Genomic DNA, 27,513 nt, shown 5'->3' with positions numbered 1-27,513 from the left:
GAATGCAATGCAAGTTAAAAAAGTTGATTTTCTTTTGAATAGTATAATGGTTGTTACAAATTGTATATTTTACATATATTGATAATGATAATTATAGGTGAGATTAACTTTTTTTTCTTTCATATTCTTACTTTGTTTTGCCGGGGAAGATTTAGATTAGTAGTCAAACTCATGCATTATTTGTACCTTTTGATTGCATTTGGAGAGAAAGAGGGACCCAATGAGTAATACATCTTTTATTCAAGGGCCTCTGTTACATAGATTGACATTTAAATCAATGATTGCCTTTTGGATCTTGTTCATCCACTAGCAGATGCAAACAAAGTGAAGAAAATTATATTTACAAAAATAATAATATACAACAAGGTGAAGAAAATAACAAATTTGGGTCCCATGATTTAATTTGAAAATTTTCATTCATAATTCCATGACTTTAATTTCCTGTCTGATGAAAATTATTCTGAAAGGGCAAAACTTGTGGTCCTACATCCCTCCCACAGTTGTTGGATGATATTGGAAAAAAACGAACAAGGTGAAATTGAAAACTAGAATATTATGAGAAGACCAAATTAAATTAAGGTATGATAAATTTGTGTGGTATAATATTTTTAGTCCCTAAACATTCATTTATTATGCGGTTGATTCTGCAGACACGCTTAATTACAAAATCTAGAATATTAGACTTAAATATCCCAATGGCTGATCTGAACTGTTTTTTTCGTGGCCTTGGCTTGTAATTGGATAAAATTTCGATAAAATTATAAGGAGGTTGTGTAATTTGTTTTGACATAAAATTATAAAGTAATATTGGTGCTTTTTATTTTTTTTAATATTATTTTCCCCCTAATTTCTCAATAGGATACGGTTTTTGTTTGGGCCAGCCCAACAATCAGCATTATGAGGATCCACATTTTGTTTGAACCCAATTTCCCTTGACGCATCGGGGGAAGATGAGCACAGATTAATTAACAAGAAAAGGGTAAAACTACAACATTTACACCAGCCTAATCAACTTAAACACCAGCAGTCTGCTCAGGTTCCAAACTCAACGTTGACAACTAAACACGAGGGTTGTGCTCATTGTGGGATTTAACCCAACACCTTACAGCACGAGCTGATGACAGGCATGCACCACCTGTATTCGTGTTCCCGAAGGCACCCCTCTCAGCCTCTCTTGCATGTAGATACTCTTTGAATGATTGAAGTAAGATGTTGAAACTCCACAAAAAAAAAAAAAGTGCGAAAATATCTTTCAGGAACAAAAAAAACCATTTCATTTTCTATCTTTTTCCTTTTTCTTAATGTATATGGAAAGCTTTTTATAACAGCTGTTCATCTTGTTAAATTTGAACAGATTCAAAAAACACGCTAAAAGACCACCTGTGATAATCTGCAATGCAAGAAAAAGCAATATCGTGGGCAGAAAAATGAACTAACCTACCAAACTATTTACACTGTCTCGACCTAAAATTTTCAGAATCTAGCAGTTTCATCATCAATTTTTCCAGCCTTTTAGAACTGGAAGTTGGTTTAACTAAATTTGGATTTCCATAAACCGCACAAGGATCTCTGATCAAAAAATGATTTCCCATGCACCAGCCTCCTGGAGTGAAGCGGCCACCTGATCTTCTCAGTAGCTCCTTGTCAATCTTATCAAGAACTGGGTCATCTTTCTTAAACTTTCGAGCAAACGGAGCACCACTTTCCACCATATCACCAAAATGCTCCAACTTCAACAACAGAGGATGCTGCTTGGGAGGATTGTCCCACCGTATATAATGCAAATCATGGTTCACTGTTGTGTTCTGGTAGTCCTTGTGGTTGCAGATGACAGTGTGGAAGTAGCCCTCTGGGGATGAAAGAAAATTTGTGTAGTACATCAGCAGAGTCCGAGGAAGATTATCCCAACCCCAAACACAAAACTCCAGAAACTGTTTTGTTAGGGCTACCCATGCAGAACCTGAAGAAAACAGGAACACTTTCAACGAGAACAAGAAGCGTGTGAAGCAACTTTTATCAGGAAACTGGATTTGGGTCATGAAGAGCCGTGATATTTATGCCTTAAGAATAGTACAACTCATTATAATTTTCATATTTTACACTGATTCTGATATTTTTGTACTGTAGTGTTAGTCCCTCACCATGCAACCCCTTGTGTGGCTTGAGGTTTGTCATCGTCTTTGTTTAGCGCCTCAAGGGTTTGTTGAATAAGTCCTTTGAGCCCTTGAGGTTCAACAAACCCTTGAGGTTGGAAGTGTATCCCCATGAGTGTGGGGGTATTACCATCACTGTCTTGTTATCTTGTATTAGAATCTGGTTAATGAAGAATTTCACTTGCGTTTAATTCTTGACGGTGTAATGGCTTTAGATTGGTTTATTGCTTATTGAAGAGGGCCCAAATACGGAATACTTTTTGTCAAGATGTTGTGCGAAGTCTAATTAGACCATCAATCCCACCAACCATATTGTTGAAAAGCTACGGTTAAACAGAGTCACAGTATTAATCTTAGTAGATTATAAAGTGCTATAGATGCCAAGTCGAACAGAGCTGGATCTCCATCAAATAGCAGAAGTAAAAGTACGGGAGAAACTAAAAAGAGAAAATGGGATAAGCTAGGAGAAAGTAGGGGATAATTGAATCCATCGAAAACTTGAATCATCACCTGTGAATAACTTGAAAGAAGCTGGGACAGATCTTTTTTCTTTGGCCCAATAAACACCAGACTTCTTCGAATGATACAAGCCTGGATCTACAATGATAGGCCTAGCTCTTTGATATCTGTAATCAAGGTTACAAATACACATTTTAGTAATCATGTGAAGATTGTACGACATCAAGTTCACTAACAAACCGAGACAAGATTAAAGGATAAGTTGGATTCTCACTCTTTCCAACCCATATTACTCGTGTGCTCTATGAAGTTAAGATCCCTCGGAATGAATGAAAAGATATGCAAGAGATCTGAAGCGAGAAGTTCCACAGGAAAGTTAGCAAATCAAACAAATCACATTTATGATATCGCATATTCAAATTATTTCCAAAAGCCACATAAAAGTAATGGACGGGGAATTAACGGTTCAGATTTTGGTCCACATCCACAGGCAAAGAAAACAAACTTTCACTAAAGGAAGCCAATGAAACATACTGTGTAGTTTGGCTAAACTCAAGATCCAGTCTGCAAATAGACCCAAAATAAACATATCAGAGTATTTTTCTCCCCGGTTTACTGAAACTGTGCTTCACAAAACACTCCTCGCATGTGGCTCTCTCTGTTCTGCATGCTATAGACAGCGAAAATCCAGGATGGTGATGTCTTCCATATTTTTAAACAATCTTTGAAAAAAGAAAATGCAATATGCTAAGCAAGCTGCAAACTGTAGCTCAAACTATGATCAACAGTGAGGACTACAATTCGAGCCACATGCCCACATAACTCATGACAAAGAACTAAAGTTGAATTAAATTTTGACGTGCAAGGAATGGAGGAAAAGTACCAAAAGAAAACATTTCTTTTCTTCAATACCAAATATCATCAACCTTAGATTTCTTCTACATGATCGACAAGCGCCACCAACTAAAACAAAGAATTGTTTCATAACTATTTGAAGCATTACAATTTGAAATTCATTCTAAGCAACATATAAAGGATTCTAATAAGAATTAAAATGCATGTAGTTCAAGGCCAGAATTTATTTCAGGTTCAGCTTTAGGGCTCATTCATATCTGTATTTTTTGGCTCTGAAGACAGAAATGGTTTGGAAGATCCATACTTTCAGAGTACATAGGTTGAAAGATTCAGAATCTCATCTTAAGTTGAAAGCTTTAGATCTCATTCTTTTTTCCTGTCTCTGAAGACAGAAACGGCTTGAAAAAAATCGCAGGTTCCTTCTGTCGCAATTATGTACAAATTCCACGCTTCAAGAAAAAGGGGATTGCTTGGTATTATATGTAATTCTTTCTGACTCCAAAGACTACTAATTTCGTTAGAAAATATACAAATGTTTCTCCTAAATTAATGGATTGTTTTCACCAAAAAAAAAAAAATAATAACATCAGTAAAAGCAAGGGGTTTTCCCACATATACACCGACATCAGCACCTACGCGGGGCTACGCCGCAGGAGGCAATCGGAAACGTAGCAGAATGCCTGGATGACAATTGATGTGACTTTAGAATTGTCCGATGAAGAGACTCATTCTAAAAAGTTAGGCTAGTGAGCGAGTGTGCGTCGCAACTAAATTATATCTTTATGCTTACCTAAGTGACATGGACCAATTAGTTATGCATCACTGTTGCATTTCTAATAGCTGCAAATCGAGCAAAAGCAATCAAGTTTTGAGTCTACAAAAACTCACCATCTTGTGACATGAGAGGATAATCAGACGCGCTTAGATTAATAAACCAATCCCAATTATTTGTCCACTTCAGCAACAGGGCGATCCCGTGAAGCGTACAGGCAATCATTGTTGGACCCTTGTAAGTTACCAAGTCAGCCTTACCAACCACCATCACATTCCCAAAAGCCCTCAATACAGAGTCCGATTTCACAAACTTGGCAAGCTCAAACCTCTCAGAATCCGCAGCTTCTAGATCAAGATGCAGCAAGTAATAGTTCCTGGGGTGATACGACGCTTGAAGAACCCTCTTGAGACGCGAAGCATCTCCTTTCGTGCCTGCAATCAAATACGCAAATCGGGGCAATCGGGGAAGTCCTGAATCCGAATCTGGGTCAAAATGGGTGAAACTGGGTTGACTGTAAGAAGAAGCTGGTCTTGAAGATTTGATTCGAAGGATGAGGAGGAAGAGGATGAAGAGAGTGGAGATCGTAATGGTGGGCAGGAGCCATTTCCGATGTCGATGATAGGGGATATGGTGAATCCGTTTCATGAGTAAACAGGAAATGAGCTCGAGCTTGCAAGTTTGGTGGTTATTTCAGGTCCTGAACTGTGGTTCGACCGACGGAACGGCATGCCTTGAAGAGTTGAAGTTTTCTGTGAAATCTGAAAAATTTTATATGGCCAATTGAGTTTTCAGTTTTCTGTAAAATTTGGAAATGCGTTTTTACCTTTCTAGTGTGACGAAGCCCCTCGTTTGAAGAACAGTACAAGAACAAGCCGCAAAGGTCCGCTTATGACAAGAGTTCAGCTAATTTCTTATTCTCTTCATGTTCATTAATTGTTTTTATCCTTTGTATTTTTTTCTTTTGGCCAGCCTGTACTTATTATTTTTATTGTATTATCTCTGATTTTTAATATAAGATCTCATTTTATTTTTATTTTGTTTCTAAATATAAGACCTTAATCCATTTTATCTCTCATATTTATGTATTTTTTTCTAATATAGTCTTTCTAATAATAGTAATTTTAACTAATATATTTAATTAGTAAGAATATTTTAAGAAAAACAACACATATTTATTATAAATAATTAACTTAACTTATTTTCTTAATCTATTTAAATTAGTCAACCAGTTCTTATATTTACAACTGGAGGTAGTATTTAGTTACCTGCATAATTATAAGAAATGATTTGTATAAAAAGTCTAATATGATTAAAATTTAAAGAGAATACAATATAAAATTTAATTTGATGAGAGAGGGAAATAGAGAAATACAAAATGTGGGAAGGTATCATATATTACAGACTTTTTAGAGTTAGCTTGCGGCGACAGGAAGTTTAATTGAGGACTTTATTGAGTTGTTATGGTCATAATCATTCCTAGCTTTCAAAGGGACTATGAATGCCCTATGGGACAGATTGGCACTTACTCTTAAAAAAAAAAAATAAAACCAAATGATGTTTTTTCACAAATGAGTGAATCTATTCTTGGTCATCAAGGTGGGAGGTGAATATATAGCCAAAGCCTTTAAGTCAGAATGGCATTCAGTGTTCTAAGTTATACTTAACATTCCTATGGTGTTTAGACGAAATCAAAATTATAGTTTTAAAAGTGATTTTATAGATATATGAAGTAAATATATAGAAGAACTTATCTTGATTTCTAAAGAAGTACTTTTAAAAAGTATTTTTTTAATACCCAAATATGCCCTTAATCACATAATTTAAAATAAAACTCATTTCATATAATTATTTACGCTTTTAAAAAATTCTGAAGGCTTTTATGTGAAAAATTTAAAAAAAATGGTAGTATTATAAAATCTAAAGATCACATATTGAATGTCATAAACTAAATAAGTTATAGAACAAGCCTAGTAATTAAAACCGTATTTGTAGATAGAATAGAAATACTTGAATTGGTGTCATTCTCATTAATCTCTCTTAGGTTGATGTCCACCAAATCTTTTTCTGCATGCCAATCTCTATTTTTCTTACACATAGGAGCGTATTATTTTTTTAATCAATGGAACAAATTTACTCAAATCGACATATATGGCGAGAGGGAGCGAAGGAGTTATTCTTTCTTACTAAAAAGATGTCTTATATACTCCTCTGGTCCTTAATATAGGACCCAATTCTTGAGTTAGTTTTGGTCCTAAATATAAGACCCATTTTTCATATTTATCAATTTTCTCTAAATTACCCTTATGGATACTCCCTCAACCATATTCAAGTACAAGAGGGAGAAGGAGTATTAAGAAAGATGATTATGGTGTTTTAGGAAAAATGTGTCACTTTTCTTATAATTAACTAACTTACCTAACTTCCTTAATCTAATCAAATTAGTTAAATGGGTCTTATATTAAGGACCGGAGGAGTATTATTAAAAAGTGTTTTTTGCTTGAACATCATAAAAACAGTTTAGATTTATTATCAGGCATAAATAAAAATATTTCTATACATTAAGAAAGTTGTAAATTTACCCCTCATTCTTGGGTTTAGCTAGCGAAGGGGTTGGACTCTCTCACAACATGAAGGGGGTTCAATCCTGGAGTTAGTCGAGAACCTAAGGAAGGCATATTCGAAGCCAAGATTCATCTCATAACATATGGTGATCCCACACATGGAGCTCTTCCTGTTCTAGTTTAAGCTACGATGTTGGGTAAGGTTGGAGTCAAGGGTTAGTTTCTCTGCCTTTAGATCGTGAGTGAGCCCAACCCCCTACTCAAAATTTTCTCATAAAAAAAGGAAGTTGTAAATTTAAAAATAATCAGTGGTCAGAACTATTGGTAACTTATTGATTAAAAATAAATTTTCATTATTATTTAAGTGACTATTGAAGAATTTCCAAATTTAAGTATTATTTTTCTGTTATTTTTTTAAATAAATACAAAGAAATTAAATATTTTAATATTATTTTTTTAAAAAGTGACAAAAAATAAGGAGCGCGCACCGGCACACATATCCCTGTTTGTGTGTGAGTAATTGTGCGACGTGATTGGAGTTGGTGAGAACTTGGGAGATGGGAGTGGGGTCAGGAGCAGGGTGGGACCCACAAGCAGGCCGCGTTGGTCGTGATCTGAGCTGGGGCACATGCGCTCGATCCCGCGGAAATCGGGGAATGAATCCATTTCCCCCAAAATAATAAAACCCCATAATCTAATAGAGAAAATGACAATAAAATACCACTTAAATTCTAAAAAGACAAATAAAACACCTGAATAAACAAAATGACAAACAGGATACTGAGTACCAATCTAAAATTCATATTTTCGGCCAAAAGACCAAAATGCCCTGGTGAAATGCGGGAAGACCGACGCTGAAAGTGAGAGAAAGGAGAGAGGAAGACCGACGCTGATGAAATGCGGGAAGAAGGAAAGAAGAATGTTGGAAATGCTATTATCTTACTCCTTCGCATCATCATTCTGTAGAGATTGTTGATTTTGGTTGTAGGAAAGAGGATTTGTAGTGAGAGAGGGAGTGAACCGAAGCGGAAATCAGAAAACAATGGCAAACAATTACTTAACGTAACTGCTGTCATATGCCAGCTGGTTTTTGGTAAATCCCATTATGTGAATGGTAAATTTCACTATACATGTAATTAATTATGAATTTTACAAAATACATATTGTGATTTACAACTTTTGTAGTGAAAGTGACTACTTTGTTTATGGGTTTTGCAACCTGTTTTCAGGAGATAAACAACTTGTTTGTAAAAACTAATAAAAGTGACAACTTTTATAGTCACGTTGAATTAACTGGTTGCAAAAGCCATTTAAGAAGTGGTAATTTTCACTACAAAAGTTGTAAATATCACTCTATGTTTTGTAAAATTCAGCATGGAATTTTATTGGTTTTTAGAAACAAGTTGCCAATCCCTTGAAAAGAGGTTGCAAAACTCATTTAAGAAGTGATAATTTTCACTACAAAAGTTGTAAATATCACTCTATGTTTTGTAAAATTCAGCATGGAATTTTATTGGTTTTTAAAAACAAGTTGTCAATCCCTTGAAAAGAGGTTGCAAAACTCATTTAAGAAGTGGTAATTTTCACTACAAAAGTTATAAATATCACTCTATGTTTTGTAAAATTCAGCATGAAATTTTATTGGTTTTTAGAAACAAGTTGCCAATCCCTTGAAAACATGTTACAAAACCCATTGAAGAAGTGATCATTTTCACTACGAAAGTTGTAAATCTCACTATGTGTTTTGTCAAATTTAGTAGGAAATTTTATGAGTTTTTAGAAACAAGCTGCCCATCCCCTGAAAACAAATTACAAAACCCATTGAATAAGTGGTCATTTTTACTACGGAAGTTGTAAATCCCACTATACGTTTTGTCAAATTTAGCGTGAAATTTTATTAGTTTTTACAAACAAGTTGTTTATCTCCTGAAAATATGTTGCAAAACCTATAAACAAAGTAGTCACTTTCACTACAAAAGTTGTAAATCACAATATGTATTTTGTAAAATTCATAATTAACTACATGTATAGTGAAATTTACCATTCACGTAATGAGATTTACCAAAAACCAGTAGGCATATGACAGCAGTTACGTTACGTAATTGCTTGCCGTTGTTTTCTGATTTCTGCTTCGGTTCACTCCCTCTCTCGCTACAAATCCTCTTTCCCACAACCAAAATCAATAATCTCTACAGAATGGTGATGCAAAGGAGTAAGATAATAGCATTTCCAACATTCTTCTTTCCTTCTTCCCGCATTTCATCAGCGTCGGTCTTCCTCTCTCCTTTCTCTCACTGCGTCAGTCTTCCTCTCTCCTTTCTCTCACTTTCAGCGTTGGTCTTCCTGCATTTCATCAGGGCATTTTGGTCTTTTGGCCGAAAATATGAATTCCAGATTGGTACCCAGTGCCCTATTTGTCATTTTGCTTATTCAGGTGCCTTATTTGTCTTTTTGGAATTCAAGTGGTATTTTATTGTTATTTTCCCAATCTAATAATACAATTTTTCCCAAAAATCAATAATATTCCTCCTGTTCTTAATATAAGACCTAATTCTTGAGTTGATTTTAATCTTAAATATAAGACTCATTTCTCCTATTTATTAATTTTTTCTAAATTACCCATATAAATACTTCCTCAATCATAATAAAGTAGAAGAGGGAAAGAATGTATTAAGAAAGATGATTATGGTATTTTAAGAAAAATATATTACTTTTCTTATGATTAACTAACTTATTTAACTTCCTTAATCTAATCAAATTAGTTAAATAGATCTTATATTAAAGATTGGAGGAGTACAATATTCTTCAACCAAAATAATAATACAAAAACAAGAATTAATAACTTCAGATGAGGTAAAGTTCAAGAAATAAACTTAAAAATCAACTAATTGATTTTTTTGGGGGTAAATATTTAAAATATGGCTTTACAGAATACATGTATATGTATGAAACACATGAAAATATAACAAGTTGAACTTGAATCTTTTAAAACATTCTAAGGGCAAAGTTTTTTTTCCTTTATACATTTTATTATCTTTCGTAAAAAATAAATTTTTTTATCGAAGATATATATTTATAAGTCATCAATACAATAAGTATTCTTTTTTTAAAAAAAAAATACAGAAATGTTCCGGAGGAGCGCAGTGAACAGTACGTTATACACACACAAACAAACACTTGGTCACATGTGTGTGTGTGTGATTTTCTAAACGCTGAATCATATTGCTGCGGATAATAAAAAGGAATATTAAAAAATAATTAAAAATGACGTAAAATTATGATTTATTTTGGTGGGCCTGACAACACGTGTCAAAAAAACAAAGAAACAAAAAGGGCTTTCAATTTCAGCAAATTTCCCCATCCGCGTCCGCATGTTGTTTTCCCAACCATTTCCCTTCATTTTCTTACCACTGTTTATTAGTGTTTGGTAAGCTGTCAAACTTTGAAACTAATCTTCCATTATTCACCTCATTTTCACCCACTCATTCTCCATTTCCCTTTTGTTTTCCCCTCCTAATTTAACAAATTCCGCTGCTCTCTACATCTAATAACAACAACATAAAACTATATATTCAAAAAGTAATTCTCACATTTTTTTAGCGAACAATAATTCTATTCCATCTTTAGTAATATTATTACTTCCTTTCCATTGTGAGTCAATTTCAAATATTATCATCAATTTTAAAAATTAAAAAACCCTTTTTAATTAATCACCCCCGTACTATCTATGCATTCCCTTCCATTTTCCGGCTAACTTAACCAATAAAATTGCATCATTAAATTCGTATTTTGTTAATTAATGACTTGCGTATTTCCATCTAAGTTCAGAACTAACAAGAAAAATGAACCTATTATATTTGGGGGGAAAATGAACCTAGTGCCAATTCTTAAGACGATTGGTGATTGAGGAATTTTAATACTATTTCCGATCCTTAATATAACAGCTAGTTGACTGATTTAAGTAAATTATGAAAGTTAATTAAATTAGTTATTTATAATAAATATGTGTTATCTTTTCTAAATTACCATTGTTAATCATGTCTATTAACTAGAACTACTATTTGATGAAACATTTAATATATGTAACTACTACATTGACTATTTTAAAAGGAAAAAATAAATATGAGAGAATGGATTAAAATATTATATTTAAGATGAATACTAAACTAGTTTTTAAATTAAGAATCGGATGAGATATTAGTTTAAAGAGAGTATTATAAATAGCCCAATGTTAATTAAAATTTAAGAGCACTAATTTACAATTTCTATTTCATTTTTTATACAAAGCGGATAGCACAACCAATAGTTAAACTTATGAACACGATATATTTAAATTTCTACCCAACTTACAAGTAACTATCTAAAAATGTGAAAATCAGCTTCCAATAATTAATCACATTCTACAATCTTGTTTATTAAAAAGAGTGAGACTTATATGGTATAACACTACGTACAAATTAACTAGCAATTTTGAGTTTTAAAAGTTTTGGAGAGCTTAATATGTATGGATAACACAGAAATATCAATTTCTAACTTTCCATGGCTTGATATTGAACTCCAATTTTCAGGAAAATCCCTTCACTTTCTCTCGGACTGGGAAATTAAACCACTCAAACCCCAAAATCTTAAGAACAACAATTAACGGCTGATAAATCGGAAGGCTAAGAATTTCCCCGGCAGACTTGATGATTCAGTTTGAACTCCAAACTGAGTTTAACTTTTCTGGGAAAATCCTTCGATTTCCGGCTAGTTAACAGATACACATCTGGTGTAACAATTGAAGCGCTCAAGCTCAGTCAAAATTCTCGTGATAACCATTCCCAAATCCTAACTCTCCTTGGTTTGAAGTTTGAACTTCAATTTTCTTAGGAAAATTTAACTTCCTCACTAGCCAGTATAAAGATTCGAAGCTCAAACCCCACAATTTTGACGAGAAAAATTTAAAAGAAGTGATGAACAATCTGAAGATTTGGTTGAATTGGAGAGGAAGGTAGACGAAGAAATGACTCAAACCAAAGAAGAGGCATCAGGCAGACCTTGTTGTAGATCGCCGTTATTTCTCGGCGGAGCCGCCGTGTTTGGCCGCTTAACGGTGACGGTGGCACGGCAAATCGGGCAATTGGAGTGGTTACTGAGCCACATGTCGATGCAAGAAGCGTGGAACGAATGCTTACACACACTGAGCTGCCGGACCTCCTCGCCTTCGACGAACACCGACAGGCAAACGGGGCACTCGCTGCCGATCTCCTTCACATGGGCGTCCTTCTGGTACTTGACGTCGGAGACCACCGCAGCAGCATCTCCTGCATCATGTGAAACAGGTTCAGAGACTACGGAGGGTGGTCCTCCAGAAGTTTCGTCCGGATGCCGGCGATGGCGAGATGGACACTTGACGGCGAAGATGAAGGTGTAGATTAAGGCGGGGATGGTGACGACGGCGATAAGGGCGAGAAGGAATTCAAGAGGGGACAAATCGACAGAGCTGGAGGAGTCCGGGAAGGGTGGCTGCGGCGGAGGAGGAGGCAGCGCGTTGATGACGGTGATTTGGCTGAAGGCGCGTGGCGGAGGAGGGAAGGGAAAGAATGATGATGGCGGTGGTGGTTGTGTGGTGGGAGAGGAGGAGGGGGTGTGATGAGAGGGGGTGGTGCGTTTTCCATGATGGCCAACACTGCTTATCTCACATGTGCCTTTTTTTGTATGCCTTTCATTTTCACGCCTTTATTTTTCTTTTATTTGGTTTGGAGTGCTTTATTTTATTTATTTTTATTTTTGTTTTACACTTAAAAAATCATAATTTTTCGGTTGAAAAGTTAAAGGACTACCAAGGGGTTGGGATGGAGGCCTCTTGAGAATTCTTTAAAGCAATAATTGAGTGGGGATTCTGGAATTCCAGAGTTTTACAGCATAGAATATAGATATAGATATTCACTTTTTTTTTTTTTACCACATATAGATATTCACATTTACACATACACACATATGTTTGATATAAATATATAGTAACAAATTAGTGAATCACTCCTCAGGGTGTGTTGGGTAGTTTTTTCAAGTATAAAATATATTTCTTTAATTCTTAATATAGGACCTAATTGTTGAGTTAATTTTGATCTTAACTATAAAACATATTTCTTATATTTATCAATTTTTTCTAAATTACTTCTATGGATTTGCCTCAACCATAATCAAGTAAAAAAGAAAGAGATAATATTAAAAAAGATGATTATGGTGTTTTAGGAAAAATATGTCACTTTTTTTATAATTAACTAACTTACCTAACTTCCTTAATCTAATCAAATCAGTTAAATAGATCTTATATTAATGATCGGAGGAGTAACATCTTAATTTACTTTATTTTTTCTGGTTTTTTTTTTCTAGTTCAAACTATCTCTTTTGGTCACATACACCACATCTGCAAGTTAGTTTCTAATAATAAATGACTAAAAATACATGTATTTTGGAATAATTAATCTACATTTATATCAATAATTAACTTAATTAATTAATACTACCTCCGATCCTAATTATAAGACCCAGTTGACTTATTTGAGGAGATTAAGGAAGTATGTTAAGTTAGTTATTTGTAATAAATAAGTGTTGTCATTCCTAAAATATCCTTGCTAATTAAGTATATTGGCTAGAACTATCGTTATTAGAAGAACTATCTTGGAAAAAAATGTATAAATATGAGAGAGAAAATGGATTTGAGTCTTATAGTTAGAACCAAACAAAAAGTCAAACGACATCTTATATTAAGGACAGGAGGTAGCACTATGTCTATACAAGACTTGAATGTCTAAGCATATGACCCACATTTAGTTTCTAAAATGATCATCAATATACTTCCCCCCAGGAAAATATGTTCCCCCATTTTTATTATAAGGATATATATATATATTTTCTCACTGAAGTACATTATTATAATTTGCAAAAGCTTAGGATAAATAAAAGAGATGAGAGAACATTCAAAGGAATCAATACACGGTCATACTTTCTTACGTCATTTTTCAAATACACAAATATATAAATATAAATGATTGAATTCATATGAAAATAAAAAGGGGCAAAGTCTCAACAAGACAAAAATTCACATGTCATTTGATTTTTTTTTTCCCCTGTCGTATCCTTCTACTTCTCTTATAATATCATAACAAGTGGTAAGTGTGGTGCAATAATGTACAAAACATTATTGCATGTGTAAACAATTCACATATATAGTTGAAATTGACTTCATTAAATTTTGGTTTCAAAACTACCACATAGTATTCAACTTTGTCTGCATATTTGCACATATGTGATTGTCATGTCAATTTATCTCTAAACTATCATTTTAGTTTCAATGAATCTGTAATAAATAAAGGCATGCGATGATCTGGGAAGTCCACTAACACCACTAGTTAAAAAAAGGCGGTCAATAATTAAAAAAGAAATCGGGCACCATTAATTTCTCATAAATAAATAGAGTAGTGGAAGATATATAATTACTTATCTCTATATATAGTAGATGATCTAACGTAACGTGTCACTTAAATCACAGTTTAGAATTATAAACACGTGATTTTTTAATTTCCTCAAAAAACCCGTGTGTATATTGAACTCAGATCCGATGTTTCGGTACATATTTTTATTAAAAGAATTAATTGTACTGCCTCCGGTCTTTAATCTAAAAAACAATTAAAAAATTAGATTTGATTCTAAATATAAAATCTCAATACAAAATTTATTTGAAAATATTCCTACTGATGGTACATGTTAAGGAGTTATTAATAAGAGGTAATTCCTGTATACATGATTAAAAAAAAGGTAATTTAACACATTTGTAATAAATAACTAATTTAATTAATTTTTTAATATTATAAAATTAGTTATTTAAATCTTATATCACATTAAGCACTAAAAGCAGTATTTAATAAAAGGTATACTTAAAAAGACTGAAATGTTTTGGGTCCGTATGAAGGAAATGGAAGGAAGGGGAAGAGAAAATTCTAATGAGCTCAATTTAGAAAATTAAAAAAGTGGGGTGAAAAGCCTTTAATTAATTTTTATTGCTCTTTTATCTCACATTTTTTTAATTAAAATCTTAAGATCCCACTTCTTCAATTTTCGAAATCAAGCTCATTAAAATTTTTTCTTCTTGTAATATTTCCTTCATACCAAACAAGCCCTTAAGGACATTAGCTAATTGGATGGGCATGTGTAGGGAGTTAAGAATAGTTTATAATAGTATAACTAAAGGAGTATTTCGTTATCTTATCCTAAATATAAAAGCTAAATAAGGTATTTATTTTGGTTAAGTACAAGACTTTATTTTTGTCTCCTAAATTTATAATTTTATACTCTAAAGTATTTTTATCAATTGCAAACATATCAAGGAAATTTTCATCAAGAGGAGTTATGCTGCACATACTTTAAAGAGGTCATTTATGAAAAACCAAAATATATTTGTTACAAATGATTAATTTAATTAATTTCTTTAAAGTCTATAAATTAATTATCTAGCATTTTAGCTCTCATATAAGAAGTGGAGTTAGTAATTAATAAGCAAGCATGCTTCCGAACTAATATATGTGTGTATTTTTCACGGATCAAAGTGATTGTTTCTAAACTAATTTGATGTAGGAAAAACTAGGACGAATAAGAGATATAGAAAAATAACCAGCATGTTGTAGGTCGTGGGAGTAAAATGGAATGGGGTGGAAAGAGGTGAAAAGGTATACATTTACTTGTAGAATACGTATCATTCTCCATAATTTCTACGGTGGGGATATGTAGAGATTTTCTTTCAATAAATTGATTAATTTGAGTAGATTAAGAAAGTTAGTTAAGTTAGTTATTCGTAATTCTTAAAATATTCTTACCAATCAGATGTATTAACCAAAATTACTATCTGATAAAACTTTTAACATATGCAACTACTAAAAATCAAATTAACTTTTATATTAAAAGTTGGAAGTAGTATATAATGTTAGTTGACTTTGTTTAAATAACTCCACATTTATGGTGGGTTTATACTATTTGAAAAAGTAAATATACTTAGCTTGAAGAATCACACTTTAACTTTACAACCGATGAATAATATAACTCCTCATTAATATCATGCTTTATATAAACTCTAAAAAAGTAATAATTGGATCATATATACATGAATCTCAGCAATTAATTAAGCAATTATATTAAGACGGAATTAATGCTTTGGATTTCACATTGTGCATATACTAACTCCGGTCCTAATTATAAGAGCCAATTGACTAATTTGAGGAGATTAAAGAAGTAAGTTGAATTAGTTATTTGTCATTAATAAGTATTGTCTTTCCTAAAATATCCTTACTAATCAAGTGTATTGATTAGAACTCTTATTAATAGAGCGCTATTTTGGAAAAGACAAAATAGATTTGGACCTTATATTTAGGATTAAAATAAAAGTTAAACAGGATTTTATATTAAAGATCAGAGGTAATACATGCATATGCATATATATATATATATATATATATATATTTATATGTGTGTATGGGGACCCAGTAGTCTACCGTCACCAAGCAGGGTAGCTTACAAAATGACCCGCGCCACCATGAGACGAGGCTTCTGTGGCATTCTGTTCATCAGTTTACTTTTGATTTCAGGTACAAATTTCCTCCATACACACGCACTTATGACATATCTAACGACTTATTATCAATTCAATTGTGATTAAATTAGTTAGGATCAACAGTAATTAAACGTTAAGACGTTGACATATATAGTATGAAAAACAAAAAATTTCTTAGGATGAGTTTTCAGTCAAACTAGCTAATTCAATAGGATGTTCTCGTTCCTTCTTATTTTTAATATGAAATAGCTACTTATTTAATTTGAGCAGATTCAAAAAAAATAAAATAAAATAGATAATTATAATAAACGTGGTCTTTTCTCCCCAAAATACCCTGATGTAATATTAGAGTATATATTTCGATAAATTAATTTGATAAAAAATAACAAACATGAGGCACAAGGCTGATTGAAATTTTATATTTAGAACTAAAATTAACTCCCTAACTAGCTCTTATATTAAAATTAGAAAAGTAACATTGATGATCATATGCATAATAAAAGATGAGATAATTAACTTGTAAATAGTGAAAGTAAATACCCTGATGATCATATGCAAGAGTTAAATAAAAAAATAAATTTAAGAAAAAATAATAAATACAAGGCAAAAAGCTGACTGAAATATTATATTTAGAACTAAAACCAACTCCTAACTAACTCTTATATTAAGATCCAGATAGAGTAACACTGATGATAATAGTAAAAGATGAAATGATTAATTTGTAATTACAGGGGGAGTGGAAGGGCGTAGCAGCAAAGTGAAGAAGAGGCAACCGGACATAGAGTGCCAAGGTCCGTGTAGGGACGATTGCAGTGAGCAATGCAAGAATATGGGCTTTACCAACGGCGGCTGTTGTTTGGGCTTTGACAACTCTGGCCCATCCGATTATTGGTGCTGTTGCAAGAAAAATCCTCCCCAGCCTCACCCCCTGACTTATCTTTAATTATTATTATTATTATTATTATTATTATTATTATTATTATTATTATTATTATTCACTAATTTTAATTAAACAATGCATCTTCTATTGTACTCCTTTCCCTCCAATCAGGGTTGAATAACTTTTATTATTATTACTACTCCTCCGGTTCTAAATATAAAACCATTATACTAGTATGAGAATCTTATATTTAGGACTAGAGGAGTATAATACTTCTTTTCCTTCATTTAATCCTTTATAAAATCACCTTATTATTTTAGTTAATTTACTAATTGTATTATTATTAATCTAATGTATATAACATTTAAAATAGCACACAATTTTCTGTTTTAAGTTATTTAAATGCAAAAGGAAACGTTTAAAATTATTAAAAAAAGAGATATAAATTGATGTACAAGTATTCAGAACTTCCTTAGGAATTTGAATTATAATAGTCGTGTATATTCCAAACATAATTGAGGGGGATTTACGCTTTAGTTCTTAATGCGGGGCATAAATATTTTAAACTAAACTGTGATACCCAACTTTGTATGGAATCCAATATGTGTAACATTTTTTATGATGGCTTTCGGAAAGCACCTTTTTCCCATAAATTTAATACTCTATATATATGTCTGGCTAACTTCATTTTATTATATTATTTTATCAATTTGTTCCTCTAGCTAGTTTGAAGACTTTAAAGAATGAAAAATCACACACCCCATATGTTAAAAAGGTGGCTTAAACTTGTGCCAATAAATATTAGAAAAATTAAGATAATTTTTTTATAAATAGTAATGTTAATGTTTGTTGCTATAAACTCACACCCCAATTATACTTTTTATAAAGAGTTTCAACCTGATATTTAAAAAATTACTAAGAGAAGTGTTTGGCATGATCCATCGACAAAATTCTAACTAATTAAATAAACACTGTAATTAAGCTATGATGAAATGTATTATTCTAGATAATAATCGAGTTTTTTAAAAAAAAATGATATATATATATATATATATAAGATGATAGCATATTAACTTTGGGAGAATTACAATAAGGTCTTAAAAAAAAATTAAAAACAAGTCTTAAAAGTTGTTATTTTTTATTCTAAAATTTGTTATTACAAACTATTTAGATTGTTATTAAAATTTTATAATAATTATTTTTTTTTATCACCTCATTATAATTCTCTTTATAACTTTTTGAATGAGAAAAGAAGAGGAATACGTTATCCAAGGAATCCAAAGAATGAGAAGTGACATGGCGTCATAATTTTGTTGGGATATTGAGATGAAGTACAAAGTCCAGCACGGATGGCCCACGTGGGAGCCCATGGCTAAGTAGTACCCACCAGGGTCACCGTGCAGAGCATCGTACGGAAGACAAAACCCAATCGCGTCACAACCACTGTCCACGTGGCGGAAGAGGACGTGTCTGTGAGATTCGTCATGTGACAGCGCTCTTCTTGAGGCTACGACGAAAATGAACGGTTATTGGATTTCGTCAGTCATGCATGCACACGTAGCCGCAATCGGTGAACCCCGCCGCTTCATCCCCACATTTATTCTGAATAAATATATCCAATTGTTTTCAAACTTCGTATTAGTTTTACATCTATAATAATTCCTTCAAATTTTTTGCCAGCCTTGACAAATTATTACTTTAATAAAATTAATATTAATAAATATTATCGATATGTTAATGTGTACAGACATAACAAGTCATATGTAAAACAAGCAGCAAACTTTTCAGTTAATTTGATAACATGTGTAATTTATGAAGAAATTATTACACTTGAAAAATGTCGAATGAGTATCCAACGTTTTTCTTTTGGCTAATATATGACTGTGTGGGTGTGTAGAGAGAGAGAGGGAGGGGGAGAGAGAGTAGTTTAATTTGGAGACAACTAAGGGATATTTGTAATTTAGTGAGATATTTATATTATAAGGAGAGTGTAAAAACTTGAAATAGCAAACACGGCAGAGCTGTCATGTACTCTCTCAATCCTTTTAACTAAATTATACAATTTAAGAAAACAGTTAAAATTAGTTTAAAGCAAAACAAATTTTTTTTTCAAAATACACCCCTTTATATAAATGGGTAAATACGAGAGGGTAATAGTGAAATAAATAAAAAAAAGAATGTATTAAATATATTAAATTAGAAATAAAATAAGTAATAATATATTAAATACTCAGACAAATTCAAAAAAAATTTTATAAAAAGAGACAGACTCATTCAAAAAATTAGATCTTATAATAAGGGACAGAGAAGTATATAGCTTTAGATTGTTCATCCTATTCAATTCCCTCTTTATTTCCTTTGTTTATCTAATATTTTTCAGCCTATGTTTATCTGCTCCGCTTTATAATATATTATTCGTTATCAACTTCTTACCATTTATGTTATTTTATTTAAAAAGTATACTATCATATGGTTTTCCTTTGCTTATTTATTTCTTAAAGGGCGCCTTAATTTTTTAACCAAACTTAAAGGGTGCATTAAGCAAATGCATGTTAATAACCAAAAAAAAAAAAAGTTATCTTCCATTGGACTCGATAATGCTCGAATGCAACTCGTCCAATAACTGAGTTTTAAATTTGGATTTAAATATATTTATGACTTTATATATATATATATAATGATTTTAGGGAAAAATATTACTCTTAGAAATATAAAAAAATATACGGTGAAATTCGCATATACTCAACACATTTGGAACATCTGGCTAGCATATATATCACAATTTCATTCATATATGTGTGTGTATTAAGTACTATCTCATAATTTTAGTAAAATATGAGAGAGTTCAAGTATGATTGGATCAAATTCAAAGGTATGCTATTGAAATTAAAGTTCGTCAAAATGAAGCACAATAATTTATTTGATTTGAAATAAAAATATAGGAATCGAGAAGAGTATTGATAAGTGAGAGGTTCTTGCTTTGTGGTAAAGTCTGAGGCACCGTTTGGTAGTTCCATTCAGATGATAACGTATGGTTCTTGGCACTGCCTCCCAAGTCACATTCTGAAACTCGCCGCACCAGCCAAGCCATCAGGTTTTCTTCTTCTTTATATATATATATATATATATATTATATTCCCCCCATCGATTCCAAATATATATATTTTCATTCAATTTTTTCAATCATCCACAAAAAATACTTATATATGCAAATTAAGAGTTCAAATTTGAGGCAAAAATACTTGGAGACTTTTGTGGGAGTCATCGGAAAATTTGAGATAAGAATAATACTTACCTCCTGTCCTTAATATAAGATCCTGTTTGATTTTTATTTTGGTCTTAAATATAAGACCCCAATCCACTTTGTCTTTCATATTTATATATATTTTTTCCAAAGTAGTCATTCTAACAATTATAGTTTTAGTCAATACACTTATTAGTAAAGATATTTTAGGAAAGATAACACTTATTTAGGATAAATAACTAACTCAACTTACTTCCTTAATATCCTTAAATTAGCCAACTGGTGCTTATAATTAGGACCGGAGGTAGTATGATTTTTTTTTCCTTGCGGACAGATATTTTCCTATTAAAAATAATTCTGTTCAAAACATTACCGAGTACTATATGTTATTGTGAGGAGAATAACTCTTCTGCTAAACTCTGTTGTTAGAATAATATGATTTTCGAGCACAGAAGATCTGAATTGTTCACGTAGAAACTCCAAAGTCATTTAAACCTTATGTGGAAAAAAGCCAAAATTAATAAGTGAATTCCACTTTAACACTCTTCTCCATTTACCAATAGGACTTCGCCATTCAAATTATACAGAAACGGCCTCCTTTTTCTCTCCATCTTTTAGGCCAGCAAAGAAGACAAACACACACGTTAGAAATTGGGGGAAAATAAAATTACAATTAATGATATTGAAACAAACCAGAACAAACCAGAACACACACATAGGATCGTCAAAAAACACACACACACACACGGGTGTGGTAGACTGGTATATTTAAGTTTCAGGCCATGCTCTATCCATGTGAGTCTCTCCACAAAAAAAAAGTTCTCTTCTTCTTCTTCTCTTTTATATCAAGTCTTCGATTGATTGGCTTCAATTTCCTGGGTTGGGAAAGAATCTCCACCTTTCTTCATCTTCTTTGCCACGAACGAAATTTCACTTTGCTGATCGATCTCCTTCTCCTGAACCATTAACTACTGCGCAGATTTGTTTAAGTGATGACCATCTATCTGCAATAAAATACTGAGAAAGAATCTTACTAAGATTTGAGAGGACAGAGAGAGAAGTCACTTTCTTAGTTCGAAGGTAAGAGACTATGAAGATTTATATTATATTCTTTTTTTTATGTTATCCATAATGTTTTTGCTGAGATCTCTTTGTGAATTGTGTGGGTATTATTATTATGATTTGACAGAACCAGATGCTTTATGTTGCTTCTCTCCTTCAGATTTCATTTCAAAAGCCACACCTTATCTCCTTTGCTTCCTTAATCCAACACAAACGCGAAGATCTTTTTCCTTCCCTGGCACTTATCCGTACACAGAGAACAAAAACAGGAGAGAGAAAGAAGAAAATTGAAGAAAGTACTTTCATCCCCGTTATTATCCGATTTCTCTCTCTAAAAACTCATCTGAAGCATAACAAGGGAAGAATCACTCCGAGTTGAAGAGTTGCGTCGTAACGTTTTTGGATTTTGATTCTGAATGAGAGATGAATGGTGGTGTGGAACCGCAAGTGCAAGTAGGAGATTTCTTTGAAGAAGAAGAAGAAACAGTTATGGCGGCGGTTAAAGAGCGAGAGATCTGGCTTCAGAACAATAATGGTGGCCATCAAGGTGATGAGGATGATCTTCTTGCTGGTGTAATGGACGACGCTTCTCTGTTCTATGCAGATGATGACTTCCCTTGTCTTCCAGATTTCTCATGCATGTCGTCTTCTTCGTCTTCATCTTCACCCCCAGCAGTCACAGTCAAAACCGTCACGTGCGCCTCTTCCTCCTCTAATACGTCGTCGTCTAATTTGGCGGCTTCCTGGGCGAATCTCAAGTCAGATGCAGAGCTTCGTCTCCCACCGCCACAGACCCAGCCACCGGCGTTATCCTCCACTGCTTCTATGGAGATCCAGCAGCCGCCGGATCATCAAGGCGGCACTAATGACAGCGGAGATTGTCTGGACATGATGGACACATTTGGAACTATGGAACTCATGGAGGGAAATGAATTCTTCGATCCTTCATCAATCTTTGAAAATGAAGAGAATCTATTGGACGAATTTGTCCAGTGGGACCCGAATCCGCCGGAAGAGGGACATGCAAGTGGTGGAATGATACTGCAGGAGGAACATCAACAGCAGCAGCAGCAACAGCCACCGCCATTGGCGGAGACGGCGACGGATGAAGAGATGAGCTCGGTGTTCTTGGAATGGCTAAAGATAAACAAAGACAGCGTGTCTGCGACTGATTTGAGGAACGTGAGGTTGAAGAAGGCGACAATAGAGTGTGCAGCGAAGCGTCTTGGTGGAGGGAAAGAAGGCATGAAGCAATTGTTGAAGCTAATTCTGGAATGGGTTCAGACGAGCCATCTTCAGAAGAAAAGACGCCTGGAAAATCATGTTAATAACAATAATGAGAATGACAATCTTTTCACCACTCATTTTCTGGATACCACAAACCCTAGCTCTAATCTCAACCACCAACCTTCATTTGGCCTGGAATGGATCTCTCAGCCGCCGTACGGGGTTGATCCAGCGGCTTTACCGGCGGCCCCGCCACCATTTCCGCAACCTCTAGTTGGTTATAGCAATAACCTGGGAGACCCGTTTTCCAACGGAGCTTCAAATGAATTTCATGCGCCGGATTCTTCACATTCATGGCCTCATTCGCAGTTTACTGTTTATACTAACCACCAACCATATGGGAACAATAATCTACACCCGTCGGCGATGGCGGGATTTGGCGGTTATGGGAACAATCAGTACCCGTATCAGTATTTTCATGGCGGCGGCGGCGGCCCAGATAGATTGGGTCCGTTGGCGACAAAAGAAGCGAGGAAGAAGAGAATGGCGAGGCAGAGACGGCATTTATCTCATCACAGGCATCACAATAATGTCCAAGACCATCAACAAAACCAGCAGAGCCCAACCAGTGATTATTACACTACTGCTACAGTTGTACCGCATGCAAATCCACCCAACTGGTTGTATTGGCCGCCGGCGGCGCCGTCTAACGGTGGAGCCGCTTCTGTTGTGCCAACGTCTCAGGCGGAGCCACCACCGCCGGGGAGAAATGTGGGGGATCGGATGGCGGCCATGCAATCCGACCAGAATAATAATCAACAAAACCGGGTCTCATCAGATAAACGACAGGTAGATTATATTCATCTAATAAGTCTGGTATCGTGACCTTTGTAATGTTCTGAAATTGAAACATTGAACTATTTGGGATTATGTTATAGGGATGGAAACCAGAGAAGAACTTGAAGTTCCTTCTGCAGAAAGTGTTAAAGCAAAGCGACGTGGGTAATCTGGGGAGGATAGTGTTGCCAAAGGTGATTCTTGTTTTCTGTGATAAATTTGAATTATTGATGACTGTGTGGTTGTAACGGAAGAATTAATTACTTTGTTTGGATTGCATCATCAGAGAGAAGCAGAAACCCATTTGCCAGAACTGGAGGAAAGAGATGGGATTTCCATAGCAATGGAAGACATTGGAACTTGTCGTGTTTGGAACATGCGCTATAGGTAATTCCGAAATCAATTTCTCTGTTTGGTTGGTGTTTATCTTTCTAATCAAAATTATAGAAACTGAAATGTTGGCGTATCAGATACTGGCCAAACAACAAAAGCAGGATGTATCTGCTTGAGAATACAGGTGGGTTATTCCTAAATCAATTAGCTTCTCATCAAAGTTTTCATTTTTGCTGTTTCTTTTGGGTTTCTCTCTCTCTCTCCATATAGATATATATATATATATCTGATTGATCATAATGATTCTCAGGAGATTTTGTGAGAGCCAATGGACTTCAAGAAGGAGACTTCATAGTGATATATTCAGATGTAAAATGTGGCAAATATGTAAGAGCCGTATATTCTAATAATGACATTCTGTTTAATTCCTTTGCTTTAATCTCTGAAGATTAAGCCCAGTTCATGTTTTTGTTTTGGCAAACAGATGATAAGGGGTGTGAAGGTAAGGCAAGCAGCTGGCACCAAAGTTGAGACGAAGAAAGCAGCCTCAGGAAAATGCCAGAAGGCTAATGGATCTGATACATTTTCACCAAACAAGAATGAGAGAACAAGGCAATAACGTTGGATGAACAAGTCTTGAACATGACATATATATTATTATCTGTCGTTCGAATCTATAGCGAAATGGAAGGTGAAGTTCTGTACAGCGACAAATTGTAATATTGTAATATACATATATATATATATATATATATATGTTCTTAGTTGGGATTAATCGTCAATTATGTATTATTCTAGTCGCTGGCTTATGCACTTTATGATATGCCAACTTGGGAATACGTATAATTATCTGTTTAAACCTTGTATTACTACTATATTTGCTATCATTTTTTAAGTGTTTTTTTTTTGGCCAACCATCATTTTTCAAGTGTTAACTGATATAGACACACATACACACAGCAGTCGCAAAGATATTCAAACATATCAGACTGAACAAAATATTTGTGGAAAAAAGGATCAAATTAGCCAACGAACACAATTAAGTTAAGTGCGAATAAGGGAAGTTTGACTTTGATTTTATTTACATTGGGATAAGAAAAACTTTTCGGACAGAACCAAGAATAGTTTAGCTGGCTAGGACGTTTGTCAGTTTGGTTTAGTTTAGCTCTTTTCCCCATTTATTCAATTTATTTTTGTTGTTTAAAAGTGTAAGATATTTTTAATAATTAATTTACAATGTTGCATCCCTCAATAAGTTCGTTAATTACACATTCTTTTCATAATTACGTTGAGTATCTTAATTAGAAATCCTTGTACCCTCAATCAAGGAATTTTTTTCAAATTTTTTTTTATTAACAACACTTTGGAAGACCAAAATACCTTATATCTTTGAACATGGTACTTCAAAATATGCCTTGTAACTTTGAAATGGAGGGAGTAAAAGTTTCATTTTTTAAAATGTAAAATTTAATTTTATATTTCTACTAAAAAAAATGCCCTCAAGAAACAAGACTAACTAAAAACTACAAAACTTTTCATACCTCGGGAATTGGACTAGGCCGAAACTGAGCTTGGGCCAGCAAACGGACAACCTTTTTTAGGTAATACAAAGAACAAGGACGCCACCTTAAACTTTTTGGCCAGACGAACCCTTCAATGAATTTTACCCAATTATAAAAGGTAAAAAACAGCTTATAACTTTAAAATTTTTTTATCAATACATAATATCAAAGTTTTTTGTTACAAACTTACAATATACTCACATCAATTTTACTTACCTCACGCACATGACACCCTCACATTGTCAACTCTTTGGTTTTCTCTTCTTTTAGCCCAAAAAAAAAACAATTCTAATAAAAAAATTCCAATAAACTTCTATATCATTAAGGCCCTATTTGGCAAGCACCATAAACCATGGTTTGGGGAGCCAAACCATGGTTTGGGGAAAATGCTAGCCAAACAGCCTCTGGAATATTTAAAACCATGGTTTGGGGGAAACCATGGTTTTGAACCCCCAAACCATGGTTTCATTAGAAGCCATTTTCGTCTGCTTCTAGCTCCAATTGTTGAAGGCTGACGGTGGGCCCTCCTCACATGACCGAATAGCCCCAGCTTCAATTATCCTCTGGCTTCAATTATTTCTTCCATTCCAGTCGGTCCAAAATATCTTCAGAGCTCCATTCCAGTTTGGTCGAAACTTCCTCTCGCTTTCTTCCCCACTCGGTCCGCCTGCTTTGGAGATGCTTTGGGTTCCATTCATTCCCTGTGCACGGTCTTCCTTTCCCCCTTCGGTCTTTCCTCCTTGACAGAACGAGTCGCTGCCCGTGAAGAAGTGAATGGTTTGAAGTGCCGGTGAGAGAAATCGCGTCGGTGGAAGAAGATCAGCTATCAGTTCCGACGCTCAGGTTCGCTCTGAAGCATTCGGCGGTGCTCAGTGTTCCCTGGCTCTTTCTTTGGCGCTCAGGTAAGGTGGCTCAGATCCGGCATTTATCCTCTGCTACTCAATCTCTTCTGTTAATTTCAGTGTCAATTTAGCTCAATTTTCGTTTGAGTATTTGTGGATTCTGGATCATATTTGTAATTGCAAATTTACAACTTGCAAGCCAAAACCAGAGCAGCCTCTGTTTCTTCCTCTACCGGTTGCGACGTTGAGTTGTAACCGGGGGGGAACCGTAGCACAATCAAAACTAAAAACCCAAGTACTGTGAATGGGATTTTTGTGAAATCAATTCGGATCAGATAATGAGAGATTCGAAAACAAAAAAAAAACTACTTTTGTGGAACAGATATATTAAAGTTGTATTATGTCCGGTTGGTTTGAGCCTGATATATGGTATCTTCGGTTGGTTGATAATCTGTGAATTTGTTTTTGGTTCTGAGATCTGTTTATCTAGCTCCACATCTCCTTCACCGGACTCTCATACGCACAAATATAGCAAATGGAAATCTGTGTTTAATATTTGTAGTTTGCCACCCTATAATTTTTACGAGCACTCAACGTTGATGATGACCGGGCTGTCTAAAATTTTGTTTTATATACTCTGCATTTTTTAATGTGCATTGAACTTGTCATGGCTTGTCGTCTGACCGGGGTAATTTTTTTTTCCAGTACTGGCTTGGGGTGTTTGGTGGGTGCTGGTTTTGCTTGGTTGATAGTTATTGCTGACGTTCTGCTTCAGTGGTGGGTTGATTTTCATTCAAGAATTCATTTGTGTAGCTTGGTTTATCTGATTTCAGTTAGAGGATTGGTTTTCGGTCTATTCAAGTGACTAGTTTTTCCAGAGACATATATTTGTAATCCTTATATTTTATTTTTCGTAATCCTGTTTTGAATAAAATTATAGGATGTTGTATTTGTGGTAATTAAAATTAATTTATTTAATTTTTTTCTAGTCATGAAAGGAATGGGAACATAATTCCATTTTATGTTGGATTAAAAAAATTAATTACTTGTTATAAATACATAGATTGAATTTCTTTTTGTTTTAAATAATGAAAGAAAGAAAAATGTTAATATGGTATTCATAGTTGATTTGGGTAA

The 27,513-nt window shown here is 33.9% G+C and overlaps 3 protein-coding genes across 6 annotated transcripts; 1 reads left to right on the top strand and 2 right to left on the bottom strand.

Annotated features, from left to right (window-relative positions):
- Positions 1 to 1,316: 1,316 nt before the first annotated feature.
- On the bottom strand, positions 1,317 to 26,570 carry LOC114750155 (beta-glucuronosyltransferase GlcAT14C-like). 4 transcript variants are annotated; one of them, XM_028938702.1, is made up of 7 exons: positions 26,566 to 26,570; positions 18,708 to 18,712; positions 4,356 to 4,905; positions 3,147 to 3,176; positions 2,887 to 2,962; positions 2,664 to 2,779; positions 1,317 to 1,960 (listed from the first exon to the last, which is right to left on the bottom strand). In XM_028938702.1, the coding sequence occupies exons 3-7, from the start codon at positions 4,885 to 4,887 to the stop codon at positions 1,446 to 1,448; spliced, it is 1,269 nt and encodes a 422-aa protein (XP_028794535.1). In that variant the 5' UTR covers positions 4,888 to 4,905; positions 18,708 to 18,712; positions 26,566 to 26,570; the 3' UTR covers positions 1,317 to 1,445. The 4 variants fall into 4 exon arrangements, with proteins under 4 accessions (XP_028794535.1, XP_028794534.1, XP_028794537.1 ...); XM_028938701.1 differs by lacking the exons at positions 18,708 to 18,712; positions 26,566 to 26,570 and having other exon boundaries at positions 4,356 to 5,211; XM_028938704.1 differs by lacking the exons at positions 18,708 to 18,712; positions 26,566 to 26,570 and having other exon boundaries at positions 1,317 to 1,849; positions 4,356 to 5,211.
- Positions 11,171 to 18,755, bottom strand: LOC114750152 (RING-H2 finger protein ATL33-like). The gene is made up of 3 exons (XM_028938698.1): positions 18,657 to 18,755; positions 12,626 to 12,684; positions 11,171 to 12,471 (listed from the first exon to the last, which is right to left on the bottom strand). The coding sequence occupies exons 1-3, from the start codon at positions 18,753 to 18,755 to the stop codon at positions 11,811 to 11,813; spliced, it is 819 nt and encodes a 272-aa protein (XP_028794531.1). The 3' UTR covers positions 11,171 to 11,810.
- Positions 21,999 to 24,591, top strand: LOC114750151 (B3 domain-containing transcription factor ABI3-like). Its single transcript, XM_028938697.1, has 6 exons — positions 21,999 to 23,651; positions 23,741 to 23,833; positions 23,926 to 24,026; positions 24,110 to 24,156; positions 24,283 to 24,359; positions 24,457 to 24,591. The coding sequence occupies exons 1-6, from the start codon at positions 21,999 to 22,001 to the stop codon at positions 24,589 to 24,591; spliced, it is 2,106 nt and encodes a 701-aa protein (XP_028794530.1).
- Positions 26,571 to 27,513: the final 943 nt, after the last annotated feature.

This window comes from Neltuma alba, unplaced genomic scaffold (genome assembly GCF_004799145.2).
Source record: "Neltuma alba isolate B1F8T4 unplaced genomic scaffold, ASM479914v2 tig00006334_pilon, whole genome shotgun sequence".
NCBI lineage: Eukaryota > Viridiplantae > Streptophyta > Magnoliopsida > Fabales > Fabaceae > Neltuma > Neltuma alba.
Note: the sequence above shows the minus strand (reverse complement) of the source record. Positions and strands in the feature narration are given on the sequence as shown.